Source organism: Colletotrichum spaethianum, assembly GCF_022836535.1.
Source record: "Colletotrichum spaethianum MAFF 239500 DNA, contig22, whole genome shotgun sequence".
Classification (NCBI taxonomy): Eukaryota; Fungi; Ascomycota; class Sordariomycetes; order Glomerellales; family Glomerellaceae; genus Colletotrichum; species Colletotrichum spaethianum.
This window is the reverse complement of record NW_026054792.1, coordinates 776529-803500: the sequence shown is the minus strand read 5'-3', so window position 1 is coordinate 803500 and position 26972 is coordinate 776529. Positions and strand designations below refer to the sequence as shown.

Below are 26972 nucleotides of genomic sequence, written 5' to 3'. Positions count from 1 at the left end.
TTTATTCGCCCATCTGCTCATGACCATGCAATAATGGGCTTGACCACATCGCCACGCTTCATAGCTTCCACAGCTGAACCAAAGTCGGCAGACTCGAAAACCTTGATGAGCTTCTCGACAGGAAATTTTCCATCTCTCCACCACTGAACCATCTGAGGAATGTACTCCGCAGTATTAACGTGGCCTTGGATAGCCCCAAAATACTGCTTACCGCTGACCATAAAACTTTGCATGTGAAGAGTAAGGTGAGATTCCGGCATGCCCGTACCAACCTGGATAATCTTGCCCATATAACGTGTGCCTTCAATCTGGGCGTTCAAGAGAGGCGGGTGCGCACTAGTATCGATGCAGATGGTCGCTCCTAGACCATCTGCCGCCTCTTTGATTTTCTCCGTGACTTGTGCCATCTCTAGCCCAGTTGTGTTGATGACATGCGTCGCGCCAAGCGACTTCGCCAGTTGGAGACGGGATTCAAATCGGTCGATTCCAATGATAGTCTTGCATCCCTGGTTTTTCGCGGCAATGACACCTGCCAATCCCACACCTCCCATGCCTGCAATGGCGATGCAATCCTCGGTTCCAGCTTTTGCAACGTTGATGACTGTTCCGCTCCCAGTTTGAAAACCACAGCCAAGCGGTGCAAGTACCCTTAAGTCATCACGAGTGAGACCAAGACCGGCGGCGCTCACGACAGACGTATCGCTCACAACGGTGTGGTGAGCCAAGCTGGACTGGCCAAAGAAGCGACCGCCGATTCCGTCGGAGAACACGGGTTCGCCAATGAAGTTAAGTTCGAAAAAGTTGGTGCAGTGAGACGGGGGTCCAGTCTTGCATACGTGGCATGATCCGCAATATGAGAAGGAAAGGAAGACGGCATCGCCGGCCTGGACTTTGGTAACGCCGCTTCCAACCCGAACCACGTAGCCAGAGCCTAATGGAAAAAGTCAATTAGCTTTCAACAGAGCCTATAAAGGGCTACCGCCGTACCTTCGTGTCCAAGAACCCTTGGGTAATACACGCCAGGAACTCCCTTGTCCTCGGGCGTGTTGCCGCAATGCAAGTCTGTATGGCAGATACCGGAAGCAACAACTTCAACGAGAACCTCATCTGAACGAAGCTCTCGGAGGGTTACAGGTTCGATGGCCCATTTTCCTTCGGAGAAAGGACCCCTGGCGATGATGGCCTCCGACGTAAAAGACATTTTGCCAAGGTCGATATTATGATTGCAGGTCTAATTTTAGTGTTTCAAATGACTGTCGGTGATGAATCACTCAAAACTTGGATAAAAATATTATGAGGGCTCAGTTAGATGGTATGGGTTGCTCGCATTGCTGAACGTTGCAAGAAAAGTACGAGTTAGGAAGTGCGGGGTCGGATCGCGGCGATAAGCGCGATGCATCCACGGAGGTACCCCAGCTACTTAGTTAGGTAAACGCCGCCACTAATGTTTTGATAAGGCAAACATAAAACCAATCATAATAGTTTGGATTCCCAAGAAGGCATTTACTTTTGGAGAGGCACGGGGGAATTGGACTTCCAATTCAAAATCAATCAAGGATGCGGGGTAACCCGCGCGGGAAGGGTCCGATAAAATGGCAATCGTTGCGAACTAATATGCGACGTTAGCAACATCCCAAGAGCTTTTCGCAAGTCCAATAACAACAAAAGAACTACTTTGAGTTCCGCCATATACGATTTGGACATATTTGCTTTGTGAACAGACGCTTACCAATATGTCCCCAATTTTGGCATAACTGGGCGGTCCACTTCATCCAACCCATTTTCAAAGATCCGATGCCCAGAGGTTTTCGTTTCTATATGTCTCGGTAAGCTTTCATTACCCAAAAGAGCATATGAAGTTCCTCCCTTGATCTTTGACTCGTAAGGGAAATCGAGCAGAACGGTGCTGGCTGGCGCTCCGGACATCAGAAGGTCGAGCAATCTTTGTGTTCGATCTTTGCTGAGTCGGAATGTTCTTTCGGTAGCCTCCTATCGATCCGTATAGAACCTCAAGGGATCAGCTTTGATCCCTTGAAATGGACTACGCTTGGGCCGATCGCATTACATTCCACCAGTCCTGATGTGGGACTCATCCCAGTATTGCACCACGTCTATGATACCCTTTGAGTATCAAGCATACTATTCATACTAGTCAACCGGGAACAATTTTGAAAAGTCCCCTTCCGAGAAGAAGGAGCATAGAATATTATCTTTGATACGTGGCCATGTGGTATTGCCGTTGGTTCAGTGTAGGATTGCATCTGCCTGCAAGACGAACGGGGAAACGGTCATTGAAACAAAAGCTTTTCATGTGCCAAAACTTGTAAGAGCCAGATTTAGATGAAATCTTCCTTGAAGGCTTTGAAAACCAAACCTGATCATCAACATTGGACTCATGAGGGGACTGAGTATCAGAACTAGCTCACCATAGACTTGACTTAAACATTCCCAGGGCTAGTACATACTTAGGTTTCAGAAGTTGTGTCCAAGAAATCATGAAATAAAGATATCTTCAGATGTTTCATGAATGAAATGATTGTATAACAACTGTCCGTTGCCATATCTCTAAGCTGTCTCGGCCAAAGAGCTTGGGGAAGTCCACTGCTTTTAAGGGCGCATAAATTTTGTTCATTAACGTACCGACTAAACTTATAAAGATTCTAGACGATAAGTCTTTCCCAAGCTTAAATTGAAGTGGAAAATGTGCAAAGTTGGCAGGGACGGTTCCCAGACATTGGGTTGTCATTTTGTGTCCACCTCATTGCCATCAATACTTTGAACGGACAAAACCTCTTACGTAGCAGGGCTGACCGCTCTAGGACTGCAATACTGAGCTACAATGGAAGACTAACTGAAGGATCGGGGAGTTTAGCTTTATCAATGGCGATGATGATGAAATTGAAACCAATGCAATGAGTTGTGAGATAGGTGTGGCCTCTACTGACCAAACAACCATGCAATTGCGCTGACAACACTTTGAATAATCTACTGGCTTCAGAAGCGTTTTCATTGGAAACACACCTACAACGCCGTTACTTTCATCAGTGGAGATGAAAAATGCATTTAAACAGTCATTTGTAGGAGTCTTTCTGTTCTGTGATTCCGCAAAGAAATCAGAGCCCTGCTGATGCTATGAATGAGCTTGTCGGACAGCATGTGGCTGAGAAGAACACCAATAGTATTTTCGAGTGCCACTTCAGTAAATAAACACCTGCATAAATCGTCTGTTTGAATCCGTAAGGTTTTCTAGGTAACTACTTGATCATCAAAAGCGGAGGGTATTTAGGTAGCAAGAGAATTGGGCAACAACCTACAAAGCAGCAATCCATACTTCTAGAGATTTTACAGTCGTGGAACCTCTTCATATAATTTTTCAGCGAAGGATCTCGGTGATTTATAGTATCTGAGGCTGCCGCTTCATGACTATGTTGTCAAGCGTGCATGCTGCCCAACCTGTGCTTTCAGGATAGACGTCGGCAACAGTAATATCCCTACGGTTCAAACACTATATGATCGACCTTATGGACGTATCATAGCAGCGCAGTCTCTCTTACCTGGACTTTAAAGCTTCTTCTATTCTCCAATAATAGATACGAGCTCGGTTGGAGACCAATTTTACTTGACGCCAACAGCGTTAAGGTATTCCTGGAGTCTCGAATAGCGACCTCCTCAATAACCATACGCCTTTCTTTAGCTTAACGATAACGTACAGCCACCAAAAACTTTTGGGAACGCTTAGAAGTGAGCTATGAGTCTATCCGACAGATTTTTGAAACAAAGAAATAAAGGCTTTTATACCGGTTCTTTGCACCTAGTCTAGTTTGGTCAGTGACTCAACCAACATCATCCATGAAAACTTACAGAATACAGTCAGTAGGGCTGGTGTTTGCAGTTTCTAATGCGCAACGTATCACCAATGTGTCCTAGAAATACAGATTATCCATCAAGTTGTAAACCTCAACAGAAACGGTTCTGATTTGGTCAGTGAAGTTCCCGGAGCTCACATAATACTCAAAGTATTAGGGGAACCCCGGGCCGCCAGTGACGAGATTAGTTGGAAGGGAAAAATCCAAATATTCGCTGTTTGTGAGTAGAGTAAAACTCTTGACTTAGAGATCCTTTAACAACAACAGCGCAAAATGATTCCTTGTTATCTTATCAGCTGTGAATGTTCGTTCCATTTCAAGAAGCCGTTGCAGGAATCGCTCAGCAAAGTAAAAACAGCCTCGGGTCTGCCACGGGAGCATTAAAGTCATCCAAAAGGCCCACACTCGCTAAATTCCCAGCTTCGATTGACTTAAACAAGACAACCCAGAACGGTAGCCTGTTCGTAGGCGTGCACATGTGGTACCTATACCTCAGACATTGAACCAGGCGTTATGGCCGCGGAACATTAAATGCCTGAACATAGCCTTCATCTGATTGGTTACCACACTCAGGGTTTCTAACCAATTCGGAGCACTAGTCGCTGTGAACGATGGCGCAAGCAAGCAAGGTCTCAACGCTGCTCTGCTTTTCTTTCACCTCATTCCGGATGTGTATTTCGACATCGTCTTCTTGTTGCACCTTGTGTTTTGGAAGGAGACTTTGGTTGGCAGGCGAATGGTGTAAACCCACTATCCTTTATTCAATTGATGCTTACGATATCAGATTTCCTCCACTATTAGTGTTGGATCGCTTTTGTGGATAGCGTTCGGAACAGGGCTATCTGCTAATGGGAATCCTTCAAGGGTTCAATAGCTATTGGATACAACGATGGCTCAAACCTCAGCAGAACAACAGTCACGCATGTTTACCGTGGTGGTTGGTCATCACAATATCTTCATCTCAGAGTCACAGAGAAAATAATCAGTTCATAATGTGGTCGCTTGATGGGCTGAACTCCTCACAGCTGCCGCACTTGGCTGGAGAATCTCCACCAGCCGCCCCCAACCCAAAAGTCACGTTGCAACGTCTGGCGGGTGGCCGAACCATTTGCCCCCTATCTCATCAGGTACCAGAAGGCTCTAATGTTGCCAAAGGCAGGGTAAGCCAACCAGAACCATGAGTGTGTTAGCTAGACACTGCAACACATTAAGTTAAACATTTCTTGGAAATAAGTAGAAGTGGAGAGTGAGGCAACGAAAAAACTGGGGGTTTCTGCTAACCGACGGGATACGACGTTTCGACCAGTCAGGCGGGCCTGAAGTCCATTCGACTGTAGATTGCCGTCAACTAAATAGACGGCCACGGCCTTCCCGTCTCTTCGTGCGGCTCGACTGGTCTCCGATTGGTTATGCAAGTAGAAAACCGTGAGTTATCACCCGATTGGCTAGTTTACTAACTCAAGATCTATTTCTTCAGATGGTTGGTTGCCCTTAACAAAGGATGTGACACGGAAACGGATCACGTTCCGATGCATGGGTGAGGTGAGAGCGTCCAATGCTGGGCGATTTGCGTTAACTCGGGTTATGCTTGGGAAAACCTCGCCAACAATATTTGTATGACAATTAAATGGCAATCATACATAGGAAATAACGCGTGTGTTGAGGCCCGATCCCATTACATGAGTAACAAAGCGAAGTTGGGCTAGGTTTTTGAAATCTCCGGATGTCACAACGATCTAGGGATTGCCGGAGGAAATCACTACGGACCAGGGGACATTTCGTGAGGTGAGTTATTGCGCAACAATAGCAAAGGCCCACCACAAATCATGTAACCCAGTTGTTCGACAGGGAAATTATTGGCTTTCTTAGAGTTCCCAGCTCCCGAGCGTTGCTAGCTTTTCTAGTCAGAGATACCAAATTGGTGCAAAGAAGATCCATGCCATCTGATGTGCTACAGGCCCAACCGAGAGGACTAAACACACAAGTGAATCGACTTCAATATTTGTTTCCTCCAACATTTTCGGGTATCTTCCTTCATCCAAGAATAGCATAATGGTTTGGCCACTCGTGAGTTTCCGAATGCCGCGGATTTAAAGCTGTGAGACACCGTAGATTATCAATACCTTGACGGTTAGGAAAGCCGACCAATGCTCATGAAAGAAATGGTGAGAGACTGATCAAAACACCAGCACAAATAAGACTGGCTGGCTTTTCAATTGTGGTATACATCCTGAAGATAAGACAGACCCAATTCAGGGGACAACTCGACTAATCGAACCTCCCGTCCCATAACATAGCAAAGTTTCAGAGGTACATCAATGCCACCACATTACTGACGTCCATCCCACTACGCTACACAAAGTTTGATGACGATGAGACTGCCGAGTACGAAACCTACCCCGCTCTGTTGACTCGTTTTGCTCGTTTACACACGCGTCTCATTCGATGAACCTTGGTTCGGGGTTTTATTCCATCCGCCTGCTCCGACCCCTTCTGCTTCGGGACCCCCACACCCGAGGTTTTGGTTTCTTCTTATTGATAAATCCCCATTGCAGTGCCCATGTTACTTTGTTGGGTCAAATCACTTTCTGTCTCATTGATCAGCACAGAGGTGGGGGGCAAAAGGCGGTGCACGCCCCACAATCGACGGCTCTCAAACCCTGGCCGGACTGGGTTCCATCCGCTTGTGTTACACTCTGGCGTCTTGCGCTGCTCGTAACCGTTCGTCTCCCACCGGTCGCGTTTTTCGTCACTATGAAGGATTTTCCTGCAAACAGGATTACCTGGCGAGCCACTCGGCACGGATATTTGTACTGTCATGCTGCATAGGAAGAATACGGTGGAGAAAAAGCAACGTATATTATAGTCTTCGATCCCCTCTTCTGCTCAGAGTTCAATCATCCGTTTAAGCACGCCCATACCGTGACTTGTTAACCGCCCAAGAAACCATGTCAGTGTTTCCCAATATGAACGCCACAGCGAGGCTAGCCGTGGATAGCACGCTACTGGCCGAGGCGGCTTATCGATGGCCTGTAGTCGCGACGACGCTGCTTGCCTGTGCTTTTGCCTTGGTCTTACAGACAGCCTTCAAGACCACCCACCTGGCAGATTTACCCCTAGTTGGGGCCGAATATGGAGGGAAAGAGAGCAGAAGGAAGAAATTCATGAATGGAGAAGCAAAGAATCTTTATTTAGATGGGTATAAGAAGGTGGGTTGACTACATCTTGATCCTAAGCTTGTAAAGCGCAATGTTCTAACAATTCATTCCGTAAAGTTCAAAGAGCGGGCCTTTCGGATTACTACGGCAAGGAGTAAGCTTGAGATTGGCAGAACACGGATTTTTGGCTTAGTGCTAATATTGAAAACACAGAATCGACGAACATCGTTGTAGCCCCTAAATTCATGGATGAGCTGAAGAGGCTGCCTGATGATGTTCTAAGCTTTAACAAAGCCTTAGAGGAGGTATTTGAAGGGCTCGAGACAACAGCTAAGAAAGAATGTTGAGACTAACGTATATCATAAGACTCTACACACCAAGTACACTGGTGCCGAAACAAATATTCCCCTAATTCCTCACATTGTCAAAACTTCCTTGACACCAGCTTTAGGAGGTATGATGAATTATTCCAAATTCCACGCCTTTCAGGTAAGGGCTCACGATTGTATAGGGTGGCTTAACGCTGTTATCTCAGAAGAAGTTGTTGAAGCTATGCGGATCGAGCTTCCACAGTCTTGTGAATGGACTGAAGTCAAAATTCTGGATAAGTTGATGCGTATCGTTGGTATGGTTTCCGGTCGTGTCTTCATTGGACCCGAACTTTGTCGGAACGACACTTACCTTGAAGCTTCTGTCAACTATACTGTCGACTTTATGAGTGCGGTTCGTAAAGTCGCTTCTATACCGCCGTATCTGCGCCCTATCTTAGCTTCAAGGACTTCTGAGGTCAAGAGAGTACGCAAGCGCATAGCTGAAGCAGGCACGTTTTTAAACCCAGTTGTGACAGCAAGGCGAGAGGCTGCTGCGAACCCCGATTACCAGAAGCCGGATGACGTGCTTCAGTGGCTATTAGAGTCACAAGAGAAGTTTGGCCAAAAGGACGACACGTACCTTGCGAAATGTGAACTAAGCCTTAGCTTCGCCGCGATCCACACAACGTCAACCACGACTACAAACGCGTAAGTCTCCTTGTGAGTTTATTTTCTCTACTTCAAGATATTCTAACTCTGTCATTGAAGACTATATACACTATCAGCGATGCCTGAATTTGTTGCCGTCCTTCGCGAAGATGTGCAACAAGCTTTGGCTGAGACTAATGGGGTCTTCACCAGCATTGCCATGCAGAACATGAAAAAGCTTGATAGCTTCCTCAAGGAGTGTATGAGACATTACGCCTTGGGACCTGGTAAGGTTCCTGAGTTGTGTCAGGTTTTCCTGTCTAATGTTTGTTCACAGTGTCCTTCCAGCGGCAGGTTCTCAAGACCTTCACTCTCTCTAATGGCCAGGTAATCCCTGCAGGTACCGTAATCGAAGTACCCTCTATCGGCATCTACACCGATGAGGCGTTCTTTCCAGATGCGGATAAGTTCGATCCCTTACGCTTCTACAAGTTACGTCAAGCAAAAAAAGAACAGAAAACGGGATCCAAGCAAGCAGAGGTGGTCGCCAACTCTCAGTTTATCAGCGTGGGCCAGACAAGCTTGACTTTTGGTTATGGACGCCATGCTTGCCCAGGTCGCTTCTTTGCCGTCAACGAAATTAAGATGATTATGGCGAATTTGTTGTTGAATTACGACTTTATGAACGTAGGAGGAAGCAGAGAGAGGTATCCCAACTTGGAATCCGGAGCAATGGTAAGTCAGGTTCTTAAGGAAAAGTGCGAGATATCATTGGTCCGCTGACTGATCTAGTCCTACCCTGATCCCAACCGAGTGATCTTGCTGAAGAAGTTGTAGTTTCGAGGCAAATAAGGTATGGTTCAAATAGTCCACGCGTTTTTGGGAATCAAAAGGTGTGTGATGGAAGCCGTTACGCGGTATCAGAGATATGGGGTAAACTGCCAGAATGGATGTTAGATAGGCATGTTGCAAGGTCAAGATACGCTTGCATAACTGGGAACGCGATTTGGGGTTAGACATACATCAAGCAGTATGCATAAGCATGTGATGACAAATCGAGCTTATTGTGAATAACGGGACGAATTATGTTGCGATGCGAATGTTAGCAAACACTGAGGCTGCGACAAGCAATCCGGAAGAGTTTTGCTAAGGGTAGTCCAACAATTGGCTGGAGGGGCAGTGTCCCCACCTCGCCCTTCGCACGAGCAATCGTAGAATCTTTTCCTCACTGTGAGTCAGCTTTTAAATTAATTGCAAGGGTGTTTTCGAAGCGGTTAAAGGTATATCGAATCGACAGCGAGTGCCCGATGTAGTCGTTGGCCTAGCGGCAGTGTTGGCATGGGCCCAGGCCTCGACGTGAGTTAATCACGAAGCTGAGCATATCAGCGGGCCACTGCCCTCTTTCCAATTGGGGACTCATGTTTGAGTCAAAAATAACACAGCAGCATAAGTCTTATGTTCAATGTCCCACATATTCTAACAGCTAAAGTTTTTGAATTCGACTTTTCCAGGTGGATCTCTTACCTTTTCGCCATTTCTTGCTCAAGCATGCATAATTACAATTTTTGCTCTTACGCCAAAGGCCTGGCCTACTTATGTGTACTTGATCCTGGCCTCAGGTTTAGAAGAGAAAAATGCTCGCTCATCAATAACAAGTTTAGTTCGCTGGCTCGTAAGCCCAATCTCTCCAATTATCTTCGCTTGGTCGTTTCGGTTCCGTCGGAGGCCCAATTAGTTCACTCCTTGTTTCCCGACTTTCTTCACCTGCGAAAATCCCGAGAACCATTAGCTCCTTGATATGGCTCGTATAGTTGGCTCTGTATATACTGCTGCTGATGATCCTGCGGCGGGTATTGTTGGTGTGGGTTGCGGTGCTGTCCACTCTCCATCAAGTACCCTTCATTGAGCACCTCTGAGGATGTCACTTGCTTGAGACCAATCGCCCGGGTATTGATGACGCGGCTCGGGTGGAACCAGTTAAAAAGTATCGCCGTAATTACCATCAGCAGCGCATCAAAGATGTAAATGTACATCTCCTTTGACTGGAGTTCGCCCTCCTTGCCCTGGACATACTCAGCGACTCGGAAAAGAGAACGGACCATGATCATCAAGCTGCTGCCATACAAAACCCAAAGGAGACCTTTCCAATGTGTTTGTATCGTGTGGGAATTGGCTGTCGGGTTTCGGGTAAGGCGAATGTGGAAAACAAGCGTTACGATCATGAAAAAGCCAAAGAAAAGAATCTGAATTCCAAGACCGCCGACGATGATATTCTCGCCCTTTTTGACGGAGTCACGGTCTGTGGCTGTTGCAAGCATACCACCACCTAGTCATATCTCTATGTCAGAATATTTTTGGGATTGACACCAAGAGGTCCAGGAATGACGTCGCCTTACCTCCACTCTGGGCAAGAAATGACAAGACATCACCAAGGACGAAGACCTTGGTCAACCACTTTGGCCTGATCAGCGAGTGATGGCCAGCGTCAAGAAGATTGATCAGTCGGCCAAGCACCATGTAGATTGAAGCAGCGAATAGAGCCGGTCCGAGTAATAGTAGAATCGACTGAATGATGTAAGGGTTTTTGGTGTAATCGGGTGCCTCAGATGCCGACATGGCTCGACCTGCATACCCAACCGCCTCAACTGAAAGATATTAACTGATGTATCCCTGAGTCTCCGAACAAATCTTGGGGTCATAAACTTACAAATGCAGCCAATGACAAATGGGATAAAGTACCACGTCCGGCGTCGACATAATTGCCAAATGTGCAGCATACCCGAGACTCCAAATACAATGATGAAAACTGTCGCTGCAACCATGGATGGTTCATAGTGATAGAATACGAAACCGGTGGACGCGCCTTCTGTTGTTGTGATATTGTCTGCCATGATAATAAGATTGTAGTCGTGGCTTCTTGGCGCAATACGATTTCCGTTGGATTAAGTTTGAGCAAACCGCGGATGTTGGCTCCAGTCGAAGTCGGATTTTGCTACAAGAGTCAATACTGCCGTGGGGTTGTGTAAAGAAGCTAGGCTGACGTTGGGTTTACTTGCGAGTTGATTCTATCCCCATCCGTGACCGATCAGAAGACCGAGATATAAGTAATCCATCCCCATTATTTTCGATGGCCCGTATCTCCCCCTTTGTCTTTGCATACGTGTAATGGTGGTTACAAAATAATAAAAACACAACAAGCCCCCTTACACTAGGCAGATTCATGGATGACATTTGCAGATTCTGAGATTGTACGCGGAGTCAGAATTTGTCGTAGTGGTAGGGCTGAGCCACCTCGTCGAACGTTGTTCGCTGTTCTCCATACGCGTATATTTAAGAGACTGCGGTTGGTCAGTGGGACAAGCCGCCAGACATGCCAAAATAGCGTCGTCAGGGTTGCTACCTTCGGCGAAGTCCAGAGAAGCTAAGAGCTGTGGGGAATAGCCTCTACACTTGTCGGCTTTTCCTGACCGTTGGTGTTATACGCGTATTCGCGGCGATTAGCCATGTAGATGCGAGACAACGCTGCGGCCCCTAAATCCCGCGGATTCGCATAGCCCAATCAGAATCTTCTTGCACTGCCCATCAACCCATTAGCCTCCTGACTTGAGCATTTATGGTTACGCTGGGCGGAACCAATCATCATGGAGGCACGCGCATCTTGGATCAATACGGGCCCCTCTTTTTGCCATGATAGCAATGGCAACAAACCGATCTGCGGCTCTCAAGTTCGACCAGAGTCTGACGCACGTCCTTCTTACGTGGACGCCATCCCGGCGCGTGGTGGCGCGGCCTGAAGCGCTGGGGGAGAGATAATCAGTCTAGCCACTTTAGCGTTCCCGTTCGGAGTCCCTCACACTCGAGTCAAGCACGAAACGGCACTTTATTGAGGTCGTGGAGGTGTGACTGGGCGCAGCATATTGAAGACTGATTTATGAAGGCGGTATGCAAATCTTCGGGGAAAACTTCGAATCGCTGCGACAGTATTTCTTGAACCCCTCCTACAAATTCTGCGATGGGCAATCAACTTTCCTCTCGGATATTGCTGAGAGCCTACATAATTCTTTGCCTCGACTTCATTGACAATCATCCTTGCAGGTCATTTTTCTTATTGTCGAGATACCCATCTAAACTTGCAAACTAAACACCTTAGTATTCAAAACCAGTCAATTAACAGGTTTGCCCACGACAAGGTCCAACTTTTCAAATTCGTTACCCCGCGGGCAAGGTTGTGCCCGAACAAAGAAGATGTCCAAACGCAGTACGATTCGTATGGTTGAGGAGGACACGTTGCCTCAGGACTACCTTCCATCTTACGAAACGGCGATAAATGAGGGGCTACACCAACATAGAGACAGTGTCAGAAGTAGGGAGGACCAAATGATGCCGTTCCAAGAGTGACCATTCTAACCAGCTAATCTCTCACAGGCGATGGTAGAGTTGACATAAATCTCGATTCTCGCTTGGCGACGACGCTTGCTTGCTTCATCCCCGATTTCAAAGACACAACCCAACACGCCCAAGCCGCATCAGCCCAAGGCCCCCCCCCAAAATATTTTGAGGCAGCAGAGAGCTTCGCTGAGAAAAAGACTTTTCCCGTCAAACTGAACATCGTCATCCAAGTCGTAGGAAGCCGAGGCGACGTCCAGCCTTTTATTGCCCTTGGCAACGAGCTCCAGACCTACGGGCACCGCGTCCGCCTGGCCACACATGACGTTTTTGACGATTTTGTACGAAAATCCAACCTCGAGTTTTACCCCATTGGTGGCGATCCTTCCGAATTGATGGCATATATGGTCAAAAACCCCGGCCTTATTCCCAGCTTGAAGAGCTTGAAGGGCGGCGATATTCAGAAAAAGCGTAAAATGGTCAAGGAGATGCTCGAGGGGTGCTGGAGATCGTGTATCGAGCCCGATACACAGACGGGAAAGCCCTTTGTGGCCGATGCAATCATTGCGAATCCACCGAGTTTTGCGCATGTCCATTGCGCTCAAGCTTTGGGTGTACCACTACACCTTATGTTCACCATGCCCTGGAGCAGTACGAGAGCGTTCCCCCACCCGTTGGCAAACCTAAAGTTTGGAGACAAGGGAGTTGTTGATCAAATGACGGCGAACTTTGTTTCCTACAGCATTGTGGAGTGGTTGACATGGCAGGGGTAAGATACGAACGGCATTGCTTATTAAAAGAAAATGTTAACAACATAACAGTTTGGGAGATGTCATCAACGACTGGCGAAAGACAATTGACCTCGAGGAAGTACCATTTTCCGAAGGACCAGTACTTGCGGAATCTCAGAAGGTACCATTCACATACTGCTGGTCTCCAGCACTAGTACCCAAGCCGATTGATTGGCCGGCATATATCGGTACGAACCCAGCCTTTACGGGCACGTCGGAAAACGGAACTGACTTTGGCCAGATGTGTGCGGCTTCTTTTTCCGAGAGCCTCCCCAGTATACACCGTCGCCCGAGCTGGAGAATTTCCTTATGAATGGGCCGACCCCTATTTACATTGGATTTGGAAGCATCGTCATTGACAACCCTGACGAGATGACCAAGATTCTCGTTGAGGCAGTTCGATCTACCGGTGTTCGTGCCATAATATCTAAGGGATGGAGTAATCTGGGAGGGATCGATTCGGATGATGTGCTGTTCCTCGGAGACTGCCCTCACGAGTGGTTGTTCGCCAATGTCGCAGCGGTCTTCCACCATGGCGGTGCGGGAACAACTGCGTGTGGACTGCTGAACGGAAGGCCGACAACTATTGTTCCATTCTTTGGCGAGTAAGTGCTTTATCAATACACCAGGAACTCTACAGTGGCTTACATGCTCTAGCCAACCTTTCTGGGGCGACATGGTTGCCATTGCAGGTGCGGGGCCGAAGCCAATTCCACACAAGCAGCTCAACGCCCAAAACTTGGCCGATGCTATACGTTTCTGCTTGACTCCAGAAGCAGCAGCAGCAGCCGGCGAAGTTGCAGCCAAAATGAGGACTGAGAACGGTGTAGCTACGGCAGCGAAGTCGTTCCACGCCAACTTGCCTCTGGAAACTTTGCAATGTGACATATTCCCCGACCAGCCTGCAGCATGGGGGTTCAAAAGAAGCAAAAGGCAATTGAAGTTATCAAAACAAGCTGCAGGTATCCTTCTCGATCACCTAAAGATTGGACAAAAGAACATGTCGCTGTGAGTAGCCAGCAAGAGTCCGGAAATTTCTATTTGCTTATGTAAAAATACTCCAGATACGAGACAAGAACATACATCATCGAGAATCGCCGATGGGACCCTGTGACAGGCTCCGCATCATCTCTGATGAGCGCAGGAGCCGGCATGGTTAAGGGAGCTACAGACATCGTCATCAAACCAATTCAGGTTTATCGCCAACGATCCAAGATAAAATCGGCAGAAACGGGAGACGTCGTGAGAAGCAGTGCCAGCAGTGATTTTCAGACACCTCCTAGATCACCGAGTCTAGCACCGCCGCAATCCGACGCCTTTGAACGACCAAAGAGTGCCGGCGGAGGCTGTGGAAGTACCACAGGGGAGGCAATGAAAGCGTCAGCTTCTGGTCTCGGCAACTTTTTCAAATCATATGGCAAATTCTACCTCGACGTGCCACTGGCGGTTACAGAAGGGCTCCGCGTGACGCCAAAACTATACGGCGAGAAAGTAGAAGACCGCGCGCCTATCACGGATTGGAAGTCCGGCGCGATGGTTGGCGGGAAGAACTTTGTCACCGGTATCGGTGGAGGATTTGCTGATCTATTTTATCAGCCCTACAAGGGAGGCCGAGACGGAGGTGCGGCAGGTGCGGCAGTGGGCGTTGGCAAGGGTGTGATGAACATGATGACCAAGACGGCTTCAGGTATGTTCCTCAATCCCACGAACCTCATCGTCTTGGACGATACACTAACTTCAGCAACACAGGAACCCTTGGAATCGTTGCTTACCCTGCCCAAGGAGCGTATCAGAGCATCAGAACAGCAGTCAAGTTCAAGACTCGCCACAGCATTGCCGCTGCCCGGCGAGCTGAGGGTGAGTATCTGGCTCGCAATACTCCAGTCAATGTTGAGCGGGTACTGCAAAAGTTTGATGAGATTTGCCGAGCCAGTGAGGCGGGAAAGAAGGTTATTGGATTTTAGGAGGCAAAGTGAGGACAGAGATACCCAAAACATTCCTTGCTAGATTGCACTTTAGACTTGGTGGTAGAAGGTTTACGGTAATTTAGCCGCATCACGCTCATATACTATTAGAACATATCGTCTCGTAGATATAAATCATGAAATCTTCATCTTGAGACGCAAAACATGTAAGCTTGGTACTGGACCCAAGATGGAATGAGTCAGAATTAACCCTGTCCTTGGTTTCGAGTAAGAAGCAGGGTTTTTGCAAGCCTCCCAGGCTTTGATTTCGAGACTATCATCAACAGAACGGGTCACATACGCAGCACTACCACAGAAGCTCTCAGTCTTCTCAGACTCGCGTTCAACATGAACAGCTGATCTATCAACTAGTGGTAAAACATATTTAGTTGCCATCAAGCAGCGTCGTAAGGCCGGCGGTTCGATCCCCCAACCCCGGGCGCATTCGATTTTGTTCCCTTTATGAGGATGCACACATTTTTCAGAAGCGAATATAAATCACAATAACTTTGTGGACCTTTGTAGACAATGGGAACTCGGATCAAAATGACTAGATTGATGGCATGCCCGTTTCTTCCATCTCAAGCCGCGTAAAGGACCTTGAAGACCCAAGCGAACTGGTCCGCCTCAATCAATGCTTCGTCCACCTTGATCTTCAACCCATGCTCAGTCCCCGACCCAACTGATTTCCACTCGAGGTCTTCGCCGCCTTCGATGTTGAGAAGACTGACAACATCGCCCTTGACAACGGGAACCGGTGCTTGGATAGTAACCCAGCCGTCAACGACAAGTGGCTTTTCCAAGAACACGGTGTAAAACGCCTCATCAGTTTGCGTAAACCTCACGTCCGGTCCACCTGGAATTTCACTCTGCACGAACCAATATGTCGTGTTGAAGATTGCTTCTTCATGGCTCTTGATCCACTTACCGGCCTCACGCAAGTTGTCCATTTCAGCTTGCACAATAGTCCCGTCCGCCCTCGGCCCGATGTCCAGCAAGAAGTTGCCGTTCTTCGACACCATGTCAACGAGCGAGTATACAATTGTGGTAGCGTTCATGTACTCCTCAGGCTTCGTCTCTCGGTTGTATCCGTAGCTGTATGGGTCCATGCCACGGTTACTCTCCCACTTGCGCTGCTGAGCAGACGCGAAGGTCTGGTACTCAGGAGTGTCGAAGTCGGCCGCCTCAGAGATGCCGCAGCGTGAGTTGATGGCAACCTGTCGGCCCTCGGCACGGGCCTTGTTCCACCACTCTGCCGCGAAGCCTGCCGTGCCATTAGCGGCGCCGCAGTCACACCACATGATGTCGGTGCCGTAGTCATATGCCAGAGTCTCCATTTGAGGGACCATGAGATCCGTGATGAAGTCGTTTACGGGGACATGTCCAGTGTACGGCTCTGGCTCGCCTGTGTAGGGGTTTGGCGCCGGCGTACCCGGCCAGGAGACCGAGGAGGCTGTAGGAAACTGGACGAAACCGTACGGGCCGAAATCTGGGTTGAACCACTCAGGTAGTGAAAAGTATGTTCCCCGCTTTAGCGAGGGCTGGTATGTCTCGGCGGCATCAAAGAGTTCCCTAAGAAGGTCACGCTTGGGACCATAGTGAATTGCCGAACGATTCGAAGTTTCACCTGTGTCGAAGAGAGCGAAGCCATCATGGTGCTTAGTCGTGATGACGAAATACTTGGCGCCCGCGTCAGCAAACAAGTCAACCCACTCTTTGGGATCGAATCTTGACGCGTTGAACTCCGGGAAAGTGTCATCGTACGCCCAGTCGGGGCCGTAGGTATCGAGGCGGTACCCATAGAAGTTGGAGCGATCACCATCGGGATGGTGCGTGGAGTACCACCAGAACCATTCGGCGTAGCTTTCGTACGGCGTCGAGTTGCCCCAGCCGGTGACGGAATACGGTCCCCAATGAATAAAAATACCGTATTTGGCGTCGTCAAACCATTCCGGACTTTCATGTTTGGACAGACTGTCGGAATCTGCAGTCCACTCTGTCAAACCGATTTCCACACCGTCAATCGACGTCGCTTGTCGAGTACTTCGGCTGCTAATCTCAAGGGAGACGCTGACTGGACCATCAGAGGCTCCATCGACACCGACTGTGATAACCTTCTGATCGCCGGGGCAGAGTCGCTTCAGGTGTCCCGGGCTAACGGTGCGAAATCCATCTCCAGAAATAGTTACGTTAAGACCGTCGCCAGACACACACTTCGACCCAGCGTTGTTGACGGTAACCTCAACTACCTGTGTTCCATTTCCCACCCACTTCTGCGTCGGACGGACTGACTGCACCCCGATTTCTGGGGTCTGGTGCCACAAAGAGATAGCGAAGACGTGAAGTCGACCCTCGGTTGCATTATTCTTCACCGGCAGGGTGATGGAGCTAAGCTTCTTTCCTGGCGGCAGCGCCGTGGAACGCTCAAATATGTGCGAGGTATTGAAGTCGGAGCCATTGGCTGTATATCTGCTCGGGAATACAATCTCACCGCGGTTGATAGTCAAGAAGCTGAACCAGTTGAGTGTGCGGAGCTCATACTCGGATGTCGTGTTGTCGGAGTAGGCGAAGGACACATTGCCGCTGACGGTCGCACCCTCAACGTCTCCGGCCACGAGGAATGAGACTGAAAAGTAGCTGTCCTGGGGGACGGTAACTTTTTGACCAGTACAGATGAGATTGTCGGGCTCCGTGGGTCCGGTGTACCCAGGGAAACTATACTGGATTCCTGTGTCGGGTGAGACGAAGTCCGGGCCAATAACTGGCTGAGGGAACGACTGGTCAAGTGCGTCGAATGATGCCTCTCCCGGCTGAGTACCGAAACCTTTGTTGTTGAAGAGGGAGCTCAAATCAAGGGGAACGGACTTCTGTGCGATTGATGTTAATAAGGTTTAACGAAACTTCGTGTCGATGTTGATTACTCACTCCATGGAGAGACGAGTTGGTAACTGCCCCAAGCGCAATGCCGCTCAGGTACAGCACTGAGAGAGGACTGAGACTCCTAAATCCCTTCATTTCAGAGATCACCATTTCCTGGGATTCATTTCATCTGCCTCAAAGCTTCAAGAGGCTGAGGAAGATGGCCGTTCTTAACGGCCAACCTCAGTTCGGCGGCGGGGACTTGGACGATCCATCCCTTTCATGGATAGTCTCCTCAGTTCATCCAACATATCGCTAATTACGACCCTGAATGGAACGGTAACATTACCCAAATCGATGCCCACTATTCATGTTACCATCAACTTTAGGGACAGGTCGGGAGTTGGGGTTCCTGGGCAGTGAGGGGCACCACCGCTGATAAGATAGGTGAATGCTGGAGATAGCACCACTTGCCCAGACGTCATCAGGAGAGGGGGTCCCACGTTCAGATGCGTACAATGGGCCGCTTCTCCGAGGGAACTTATCGTTGAAATGAAAGCAATGCCGAAATCGGCTGCTATTTGCCGACTCCTTCTCATCCCATTTTACTATCATGCTCTTGACGAAATTAACAATTCTCTAGCAATTTCATTTTCATTATTTCTGTCAGCACGAAGTTGGTTGGCCGAACCAGAAACTTGGGCAGAGACAGCAGGTCCAGTGAAAAGGTTTTGTGAATGATGGAAGATGATTGCCGCAACGCCGCATGTGGTAAAACAAAACACAAAAGTTATAACTAGAGGTGGAGAGAGACAAAGCAAAGGACGATGGCATACTACCTATGATAGTTTTGGCCCGTGGTAGATTTGCTATCATCAGATCAGTGCACGTCTTAGAGATAATGGGCTAAGCTATGAGCGCGATGACGTTGATGGCAAGGAGGAAATGAAGTGTTTGGACATTGCTCGAGCGATTCCACTATGTCTGTGCGCTGCCCTCGCCATTCCGTTCATTCACTCCGATGTCATCACTTCAGATTTCCCTCGGCCACGGATGTTCATGGCTTTGAAATCTTTGTTTGTAAGGGCTGTCAAGATGTGTTGCTGCAGGGCTCGGTCTCGCCCGCGATAGCATTGACCTCCCAACCTGATCTCCGGATACAAATCTAAGTTGAAAGTTCAGCCAAAAGTACGATTATCGGGACGAGTATTTGAAATGCAAGCCCCCCTCTTTGTCTTGACAAACGCGCCGAGGTTGAGGATGTATTTTCTGTCAAGAATTCCACGTGTTGATTCTTGTTTCGAAACACTGAACCTGCCCGTCGGGTCAGGAAACATGGGGACGAGCTGCATATTCTCCGACCCCGACCAAGGCCACTGTTTGTTTCTTACACGAGCTTGCTGATCTGCACGATGTCTGACAGCGCGATTGAAACATTTCGGCAACCTGTTCTCCACTTTCTTTAATCGTGTTTCATTAAACAGTTGGTTCCTTGGATATAAAAAAAAAAGCCCGAGAAGCCCTCGCAACCGCTGTCACTGTCACTGTCACAAGTGGCGATTGAGTAGGATTGCCAGTCTTTGAGCAAAATGAAGCTTAGATCACCAGTAATGTTTCTTCTATTGAGTAGTTTTAAAACCTTTAAGACGTCTTACCTTGCTCTGCAGGTGACCGGACAAGGGTACTATGATGAAATGAATACACATTGAAATTATTCCCATGCTACCTAAAGGGACACACCCTAGGAATGCGTGCCCAGACGTCTTCTCATCGGGAACGACCTTGGGCTCATGATCTCGGACTTCTTCTGGTCGGGCTTCTGCTGTGCAGCAAAGTTGGCCATTATTTCCCACGTAGCCATGACGCCTCCATTGCGCCTTGTCTCAGCCATAGCCATGAGGTCGGCCATCTTCATCTCATAGCCTCCCATAGGAATCGGGGCGGCTGCCGGCGGCGCCTCGGGTCCTTGTCTGCGTGTCGGCTGCCTAGCAGCGCTGGCAGCCTTCGGGGCGCTGGCCGGTGCGAGGCCAGGCTGCGCACCGGTGATGCCACCACCTCCCTGTTGGGGCGTGCCGGGCTGTACGAGACCACCGCCCTGCTGCTGGCCTTGTTGCGGTTGGCCTTGCTGAGGGGCGGGCTGGGGTTGGGCGCCAACTGGCGTCCCGGCGACCATCATAGTAAGAATGAACTCGCCGTCAATCTGATTGACAGGAACGGCGATACGAGCATTCTCTCTGTCAAGGAGAACCTGGGCACTGATCGGGCTGAAGGTTTGAGCCAGGAGAAGCTGCGTAGCCGCAGGGATCGCAGGACCGGCATTTGAAGGGGGGTTCTGAGTGTTTCCTCCTGGCGGAGGCGGTGCGACAGCGGGGGCGTTACCAGCAGCGGCTCCTGCACCGTTGCCGGCAGTGTTACCACCGCCGTTCGCTGGAGGTTGCTGGCCAGCGGTTCCGTTGTTCACTTCTTGACGCTTGGAGCGAGCAGCCTGCAGTGCACCTGCGGCACCACCAGGGTTCTGAAGAACCGGGCGTTGAGCGATGCCGAGTGTGATGGAAGTCTGAGGTGCAGCACCTGCGCGCATGGCCATCGCCATGAGTCGATCAACATTCACTGTTTCAGAACCCGGTCAGTGCCGCTCGCAAAACATAGATAAAGTTTATTTCATGCAGCGGGAAACAAAAACTTACGCGGCATCTGGACCACGGCTGTCATACTGTTGAGGCTAGGCACGACTCCTGCCAGGTTGCTCGTGACGAGGTAGCGGTAGTTGTCTGTCATCGTATTAGCATGGTGGGTTTTTGACAAGAACGAGATCATGTCTTGGCACTCACTAATGGACATGATGCCGTTGGTGACCATTTCAGGGCTGATGCCGTTGACAACGTCCGTGCGGATGCTCATTGGCTGACTAGCCCTGATGGACATCCGGAATCCGTCCTGAAATTCCGCCTCCTGAATGCCGGATCCTACGATCTTGACAGGCTGACCAAAGGGTGTCAAAGAGACGCCAAGTTCGCTAGTTTGGCGGCCTACCGCCACGTACTCGCCATCGATCTGATTCAGCTTGACCATACGGACATTTGCATCGGTGATGTTGACGCTCTTGACGGTTTCCATAACGATCCACGCTTGGCGGTCCTTTGACAGCATCGCCACATAGGTGTTATCAGCGGTGACACCAGCTTGCTGCAGCGTGTTTTGGTCAATGGCCAGCTCGATCTGAGCGCCTACTAGATCGTTGGCGCCATTGGTCTGAATAGTGAAAGAATTGCGCGAGAGTTGAACGAAGGGCTGCCCTGATGAGCCGACAACGTGGCTTGCCGGCAATGGGTTAGGGTTCTGGTTGACGATGATTTGACGCTGCGTTTGGGAAAACGTTTCAATCTTGGTGTTGTCGGGAAACACTAAGCTGTTGAGTTGCATCTGGGAGAGACTTGTTAGAACGCCTCTAACAAAGCAGATTCCCACCTCTTTCCCAATGACCATCGCGATGGTCAAGAACCAGTGTGCTGCGGAAACAACTTACATCCCCATTGAGATTGATAACCTGATTGAATTGAACATTCTGTTGACCTTGAGCTGCGACCAAGCCAGCAAGTAGTAAAGAAAGCTGAGAAAGCTTCATGAGCGTCATTATGATTAGCGAGGGTCAACCGCCGGGGTTGGTAAACAAACGATGAGAAAGAAAAAAGAGTATGGTGGGATGATAAGAGAAGGAGAGACACCGTTACTAAACCCACGGGTCCTAGGGGAAAGACGTTTGTATAGAGGTACGACCAGATAGAGGGGCTATCAACAATCAAACGAGGGTCAAGTAAGCTTAATGATCTCGGGAGTGGGCGCGGCGGAGTCTTGTACATATGGCAAGGTATAGAATGGGGCAATGAAGGGCTGCCATGCCACCTGGTAGTCGACGGGCATGATTGTTTGATGGGGTGGTCGGACACATAGAAGCAGCGCCCAGCCGGAGAGGAGCTCGACCCTCCAATCGCATGAGTTGTCTGGTGTCGGCTGTGCAAGAAGAATTGCTGCAAGATGCCGCTCCCATCCTCTTCCGGCCGCACAATCTGTTGATGATGCGCCTCGGCGGAAAGTAGATGCAAGGGGGCATCGGGCTTAATCATCGGACCATAAGACTTCCGATCACTACAGGCTTGCGGGTGCCAGGCCTGAATGCAGATGCCTTCCATGTGCAAGGAGCAGGCAGCATCAAAGAGGTGATATCCTCGTCCGGTCTCGAGTGGGAGGGGGAGGCAAAAGAGACAACACAAGGTAAGGCTCCTCGGTTTCGGCTGGTATGAGACAAGTTTCGTCGTTTCGAGCTCGGCCGTGTGGGGTTTCATCAGACGAGGCCGGGCGGAAATGGTAGGCAAGTGACCATTACTTACCTAAGATGCATTCTCTTCTTCCCAAACCCTTCATGAACAAGATGGGGATTCGCAAGAGGGGACGGCAATCCTAATAACCGCGGATCCTTGGGTTCCCCTCCTTTCCGTTTTGGTCTTCTTCGCCAAGTCCAATGGGAAGGAATCCTCGTTTCGCCGCAGCTGATGTGCGACTTGGGTCGTGGCTTGGCGAATGCTTGACCTCAGGGCGGCTCCGCGTCTGCGTCCTAACATATTCTATGTGATCCTCCCGGTTACCATCACTTTTCTCTTAACCCTCGGACGATATTCTCCCACATGGCCCTCTGCTTCTTGCTTGCCTTGTCCTCGGGTTATCCAACTATCTCGTTTCTTGCCCCGTGGCCCTCGTTTCTCCTGTTATTTCGGAAATTTTCTGTCGTCACCAAATCCTTGATCATGATAGTATTTGTATTAATCACCTCCACTTTCGCCGGTTGTTTAAAGAGGCGGTTCAAGTTAATCTGCAGTCTGTGCGACTTACGCGGATACATCGCTGGTAATCATCCGCAGAAGGCCATTCCCTTGGGGAATCGGAGAAATGGACAATATCCTCATTACTCATGTGGTTGTTCAACCCTTCGGGACCCTTCGGAGTGTTCCGGTCTCCAGAGACATGCCACATTACCCAGATTGAATGATGGCATTTTTTATGTCCCGAATGGCAATGAGAAGCGCCCCGAAAGGCCGAGACAGGATGCTGCTAGTTTGCGCCACGGCCATCTGAATAGAACGAGGCGGGTGACAGCTACCGCTTACTTCCTTTACCCTTTCAATTCATAATTGGGCCCTACGTGGTTTGATTCAAGTATTCTGGTCTAGTATATATGACCTGATCTTCTTGAAGCTCATTCTCAAGAATTGACTAACATGGGCGACCCTCGCCAAGGTGGGCGAATTCTTAGACTTGGTGTCCGTATGCGACAAGCCCACTCAACTCCCTGATGAGTCGATTTGAGTCTCAGCCTACCTCGATCCCTGCTCACTAGCACACCACCCTGTATCCTACTACAGAGGAACCCCAGGTGACCCCGGCATTCCAAACCACTTTGACCCCTTTCGTCCGCTTGCTTCCGTCTCTTCTCAAGTCTTACATCGATCCCCCATCTTTTCTTAGCACTTCGTTTAGCTAATGATACCTGTTTCCCTATGAATCCCCTGTCAATCATGCCTTGGCGTTGCAACACATTCTTCTTGGCTGTGACGTCTGGAGTGTCCTCCCCCGAACGCATCCATCACGACCCTTCCAAGCGCTGGTGCGCCTGATCTCTCAATGACCCCTCACCCTTGGATATCCTTCAGATCAACATCTCTTTTTCATCCAAGAGCAGTCGCATTGTTCAGTCTTCAACTACCTTATACGTCTTGCGGACATTCGATATAAGTCGTTCTATCGTCCTGTCCATCTGCCCACGGTTCCGGGCCGGTGAACTCTTTCCGATCTTAGTCGCGTTTTCTTTCCTCTCATCTCACCTAATCAGATTCTCTTTTTTTTCAGTGAATGGTCGGACACCTTTGCAAGGTCGTTCCGCTCTACCACTCTCCTTTAGGACAGCCCGCCGAATCATCCACCCTTCTTCTCTTTCTATACTATATTTTGTAGGTGTGGCTTTTTTCTTGGTGCAACCAAGCTAGTCTTGGTATCAACCAACTCAACAACATTGCCAAAATGCAGTATTCGTTCATTCTTTTCTTCGTTTTCTCTTACCTACCCTCTTTTGGTCTCGCTCTACCAGCTGCTAGCCCAGCAAAAGGCGTTGGGCATCATCGATTCCTCGTCCGGGGTGTCCGGCATCTCGGTACCCGAACGCCCCAGAACGACGTTGCCGAAGGTCAGACAGGCGCCAGTCAGGGCCAGAACAACACGGTCGAAGGGCGAAATGGCGTCAGCAGTACCCAGATAATGAATGCCGTTATGTCTTGGATGCAAGACACAGGAAAGGTCACAAAGTTCCTCAACACCGCCACATCCTTTACCGGCGCTGAGTTCACCAAGCAAGCTACAATTGCTCTCAACGCCGAGATTGACGAGCTCAATCATAAGATGGTTCTCGACACCGCCTTTCAAGGAACGGACATGGTTACACAAGCCAATGCAGTGCTCGACACACAAGGCAACTTCCAGGCGGTCGTTGATACCTTGCAATCCATGGTCACCAACGGACCCGACACCGCGCAAAAGGACGTCAACACCATCAACAACAACCGCTGTGTCAATGTACTTCCCAACATCGATATGTACTTTGCTGCTGCCGGTGCCCCTGAGGTTCAGGCTGTTCGTCCTACAGGATGCTTGGAGGTTGAGGGCGCCAACGTTACTCCCGCAGTCCCGCCACCTGTTAAAGGCGGCACTGCACCACCTCAAGTAACTCAAGCGCCTACCGTTGGCAACGGGAATGACAATGGAAACGGCAATGGCCAAACCCAGAGCGGCAACGGTCAGAACAGTAACCAAAACCAGGCTGACAATAGCAATGGACTGAACATTGGCAAGGGAGTCAGTGGAAACGGCGGCAGCACTCAGAGCAACAACCAAATCAACGATCAGGGCAACAACAATGGTCAGAACATCGGCAAGGGAGCCAGTGGAGACAGCGGCAAAAACACTTTGCAGCCCGCCAAACTGGGTTCTCAGAACTCCAATACCAACGTCAACAACGGCAACGGTAACAATCAGGGCCAGAAACAATCTCAGCAGCAATCACAAAAGCCTCCAAGTCAAGCAGGCTCCGCCCTACAGCCCGCTCGGCTTGGCTCGTCAACGTCTGGTAAAAACTGAGTCCAGCACCTCCACAGGAAGTGACTCCTTCCACCAAGACAAGAGCAGCTCGCGCACAGCTTCAGAAGACCCAGCAACCGCCATCCCTAGCCACGGACTTGGCGAGGACGTTGCCCGATCCCGCGGGCTGAGACGAAAGCTGAATGGGGTGGCGGAAAGCTTGAAGCAGCATGCTTGATAAGCCCTGCAAGCCAAGATGTCAGTAGTATTTTTTTGTTAGCTTCTTCGGTGTCAGGCGAAGTTTGTGGTCACGGATGGTCTGCGACTGTGGGTGTGGGTGTGAAGGAGGCGAGGGTCCCGTGGTACTCGGTGCTTGTTGGTATCAGTTTGAAAGCCTGGTAAAACGCTAGCCAAAAAATTACTCCCGTAACAGGCCATTCTTCTTACTAAGGCAATAGGGTATGGGATCTTTCCTAATAGTGTCTTTAATAAACCCTGTCGAATGCTGTAGCAGCGAGTCGCAGGCTTCTCAATAATTGGGCAATTCATATTGACTCTGTGCTCGAAACGGGCCAAAAGCTGGAGACATCCCTGGAATGTTTGGAAAATCGTAAACGAAACGTCAAAAAGGTACCCCTGGCTTGCCTGGGTTCCAGGGGTCCTGCATGCTGCGCCGGTTGAGCCGCTTTGATCGCTCGGCAGAATCCGCCCGTCTCATTCGCAGATCATCTCCACGTCCTACTCACTCGGACTGTTGCGATTGGCTCGATCGACCAGCGCAGGGTTACCTCCTAGAACTTTGGGACGAAGATATGGGAACCATGGTCATTCCACGTTCGAAGCAGGCAAGGTGTAGAAAGAGTCTCAGAGGGCTGAAGATACTGACGAGTTTCTTTGTTGCCTTGGTCAGACTTTTCGATATGTACCTCCTGACCTTGCTCGAACCATCTCGCGCAGACTGCGACGGCGTTAGTGCCACAATGCCATCATTTTGGTAGGCAGCACAAACAATCTTTGTACTCTGTCACGCACCTTCATTGTCTGGCGTTTGCTTTGGCTTCTTCCCTTCATCTGACTGTCGGACCCCACTAAATTGAGACGGCAACCTCGTTGTTGGCTGGTTCTTTCGGCCGAATGCCGCAAGGCGATTGGATAGTTTTGATGCCTGAGACGCAGAACGGTCGAATGCATGATGGAGTTCAGACAATCAACGTCCAATTTGATAAGTTGCGTGCCGAGCTGCTGTGCTACGTGCCCCCATTGTCTTGGCCTGTCTCTCATTTCGCGGATGAGCACCTTACGCACACTCACGGGCTACTCCATAGTGCCCTCAATGCGTCGCTGAGTCTCTACTTACGGGCCGTGATGTAGCATTTCCCGGAGTCGTGGGCCACCGGCTCCTCAGCTAGTCTAAAAACTTCTAACGTCGATCAGGTCCTTGCCCGTTTCGATGATCATTCATGGCCCATAGGTCGAAACTTGGGGATTTCGGCGTGCCGATGCGCTTATACTAAGAGGAAGCTTCCATCGTCAGTTTCTAGTGATCTTAACGTGTAGTTGAGTGGTAAGGCCATGGGTGAGCGAATCATTCCTTGGATTAGCATTAGCCAGTATGTTCGGCTAACCGAGATATTGGTCCCACGAGAGTCGCAGCCCAGGAGTTTATATGTGAAAAGATATTCAACTTCAAACACTACCATCTGACCAAGGGGGGATGAATCATTGGTCATGCCTAGTTTGAGTGCCATCGACTTAATGACAGCGGTATGATTGTCTTAGTCGGTTAGATGCTATGAACACGGCGGTGCCACTTTCAGCTCGTCATTTGCAGTTGTCATCTGACTTCTTCGGCTTCAATTCGAAAGTG

The 26972-nt window shown here is 49.5% G+C and overlaps 6 protein-coding genes across 6 annotated transcripts; 2 read left to right on the top strand and 4 right to left on the bottom strand.

Annotated features, from left to right (window-relative positions):
* Positions 1-17: 17 nt before the first annotated feature.
* Positions 18-1201, bottom strand: ColSpa_08445 (aryl-alcohol dehydrogenase; the record flags this gene model as incomplete). Its single annotated transcript, XM_049274657.1, has 2 exons — positions 18-931; positions 988-1201. 2 exons carry the CDS (start codon positions 1199-1201, stop codon positions 18-20), a joined length of 1128 nt encoding a protein of 375 aa, XP_049130614.1.
* Positions 1202-6832: 5631 nt separating this feature from the next.
* Positions 6833-8820, top strand: ColSpa_08444 (cytochrome P450 monooxygenase ATR2; the record flags this gene model as incomplete). Its single annotated transcript, XM_049274656.1, has 7 exons — positions 6833-7075; positions 7112-7178; positions 7238-7329; positions 7514-8043; positions 8104-8270; positions 8321-8718; positions 8776-8820. 7 exons carry the CDS (start codon positions 6833-6835, stop codon positions 8818-8820), a joined length of 1542 nt encoding a protein of 513 aa, XP_049130613.1.
* Positions 8821-9743: 923 nt separating this feature from the next.
* On the bottom strand, positions 9744-10599 carry ColSpa_08443 (protein RTM1; the record flags this gene model as incomplete). The annotated part of the gene is made up of 2 exons (XM_049274655.1): positions 9744-10309; positions 10380-10599. The coding sequence occupies 2 exons, from the start codon at positions 10597-10599 to the stop codon at positions 9744-9746; spliced, it is 786 nt and encodes a 261-aa protein (XP_049130612.1).
* A 5106-nt stretch (positions 10600-15705) lies between these two features.
* ColSpa_08442 (TMEM14 protein) lies at positions 15706-18154 on the bottom strand (the record flags this gene model as incomplete). Its single annotated transcript, XM_049274654.1, has 2 exons — positions 15706-17991; positions 18050-18154. The coding sequence occupies 2 exons, from the start codon at positions 18152-18154 to the stop codon at positions 15706-15708; spliced, it is 2391 nt and encodes a 796-aa protein (XP_049130611.1).
* Positions 18155-19724: 1570 nt separating this feature from the next.
* Positions 19725-21617, bottom strand: ColSpa_08441 (uncharacterized protein; the record flags this gene model as incomplete). Its single annotated transcript, XM_049274653.1, has 4 exons — positions 19725-20593; positions 20671-20754; positions 20815-21406; positions 21510-21617. The coding sequence occupies 4 exons, from the start codon at positions 21615-21617 to the stop codon at positions 19725-19727; spliced, it is 1653 nt and encodes a 550-aa protein (XP_049130610.1).
* Positions 21618-24055: 2438 nt separating this feature from the next.
* On the top strand, positions 24056-25343 carry ColSpa_08440 (uncharacterized protein; the record flags this gene model as incomplete). The annotated part of the gene is made up of 2 exons (XM_049274652.1): positions 24056-25154; positions 25183-25343. 2 exons carry the CDS (start codon positions 24056-24058, stop codon positions 25341-25343), a joined length of 1260 nt encoding a protein of 419 aa, XP_049130609.1.
* Between the last annotated feature and the right edge of the window lie 1629 nt (positions 25344-26972).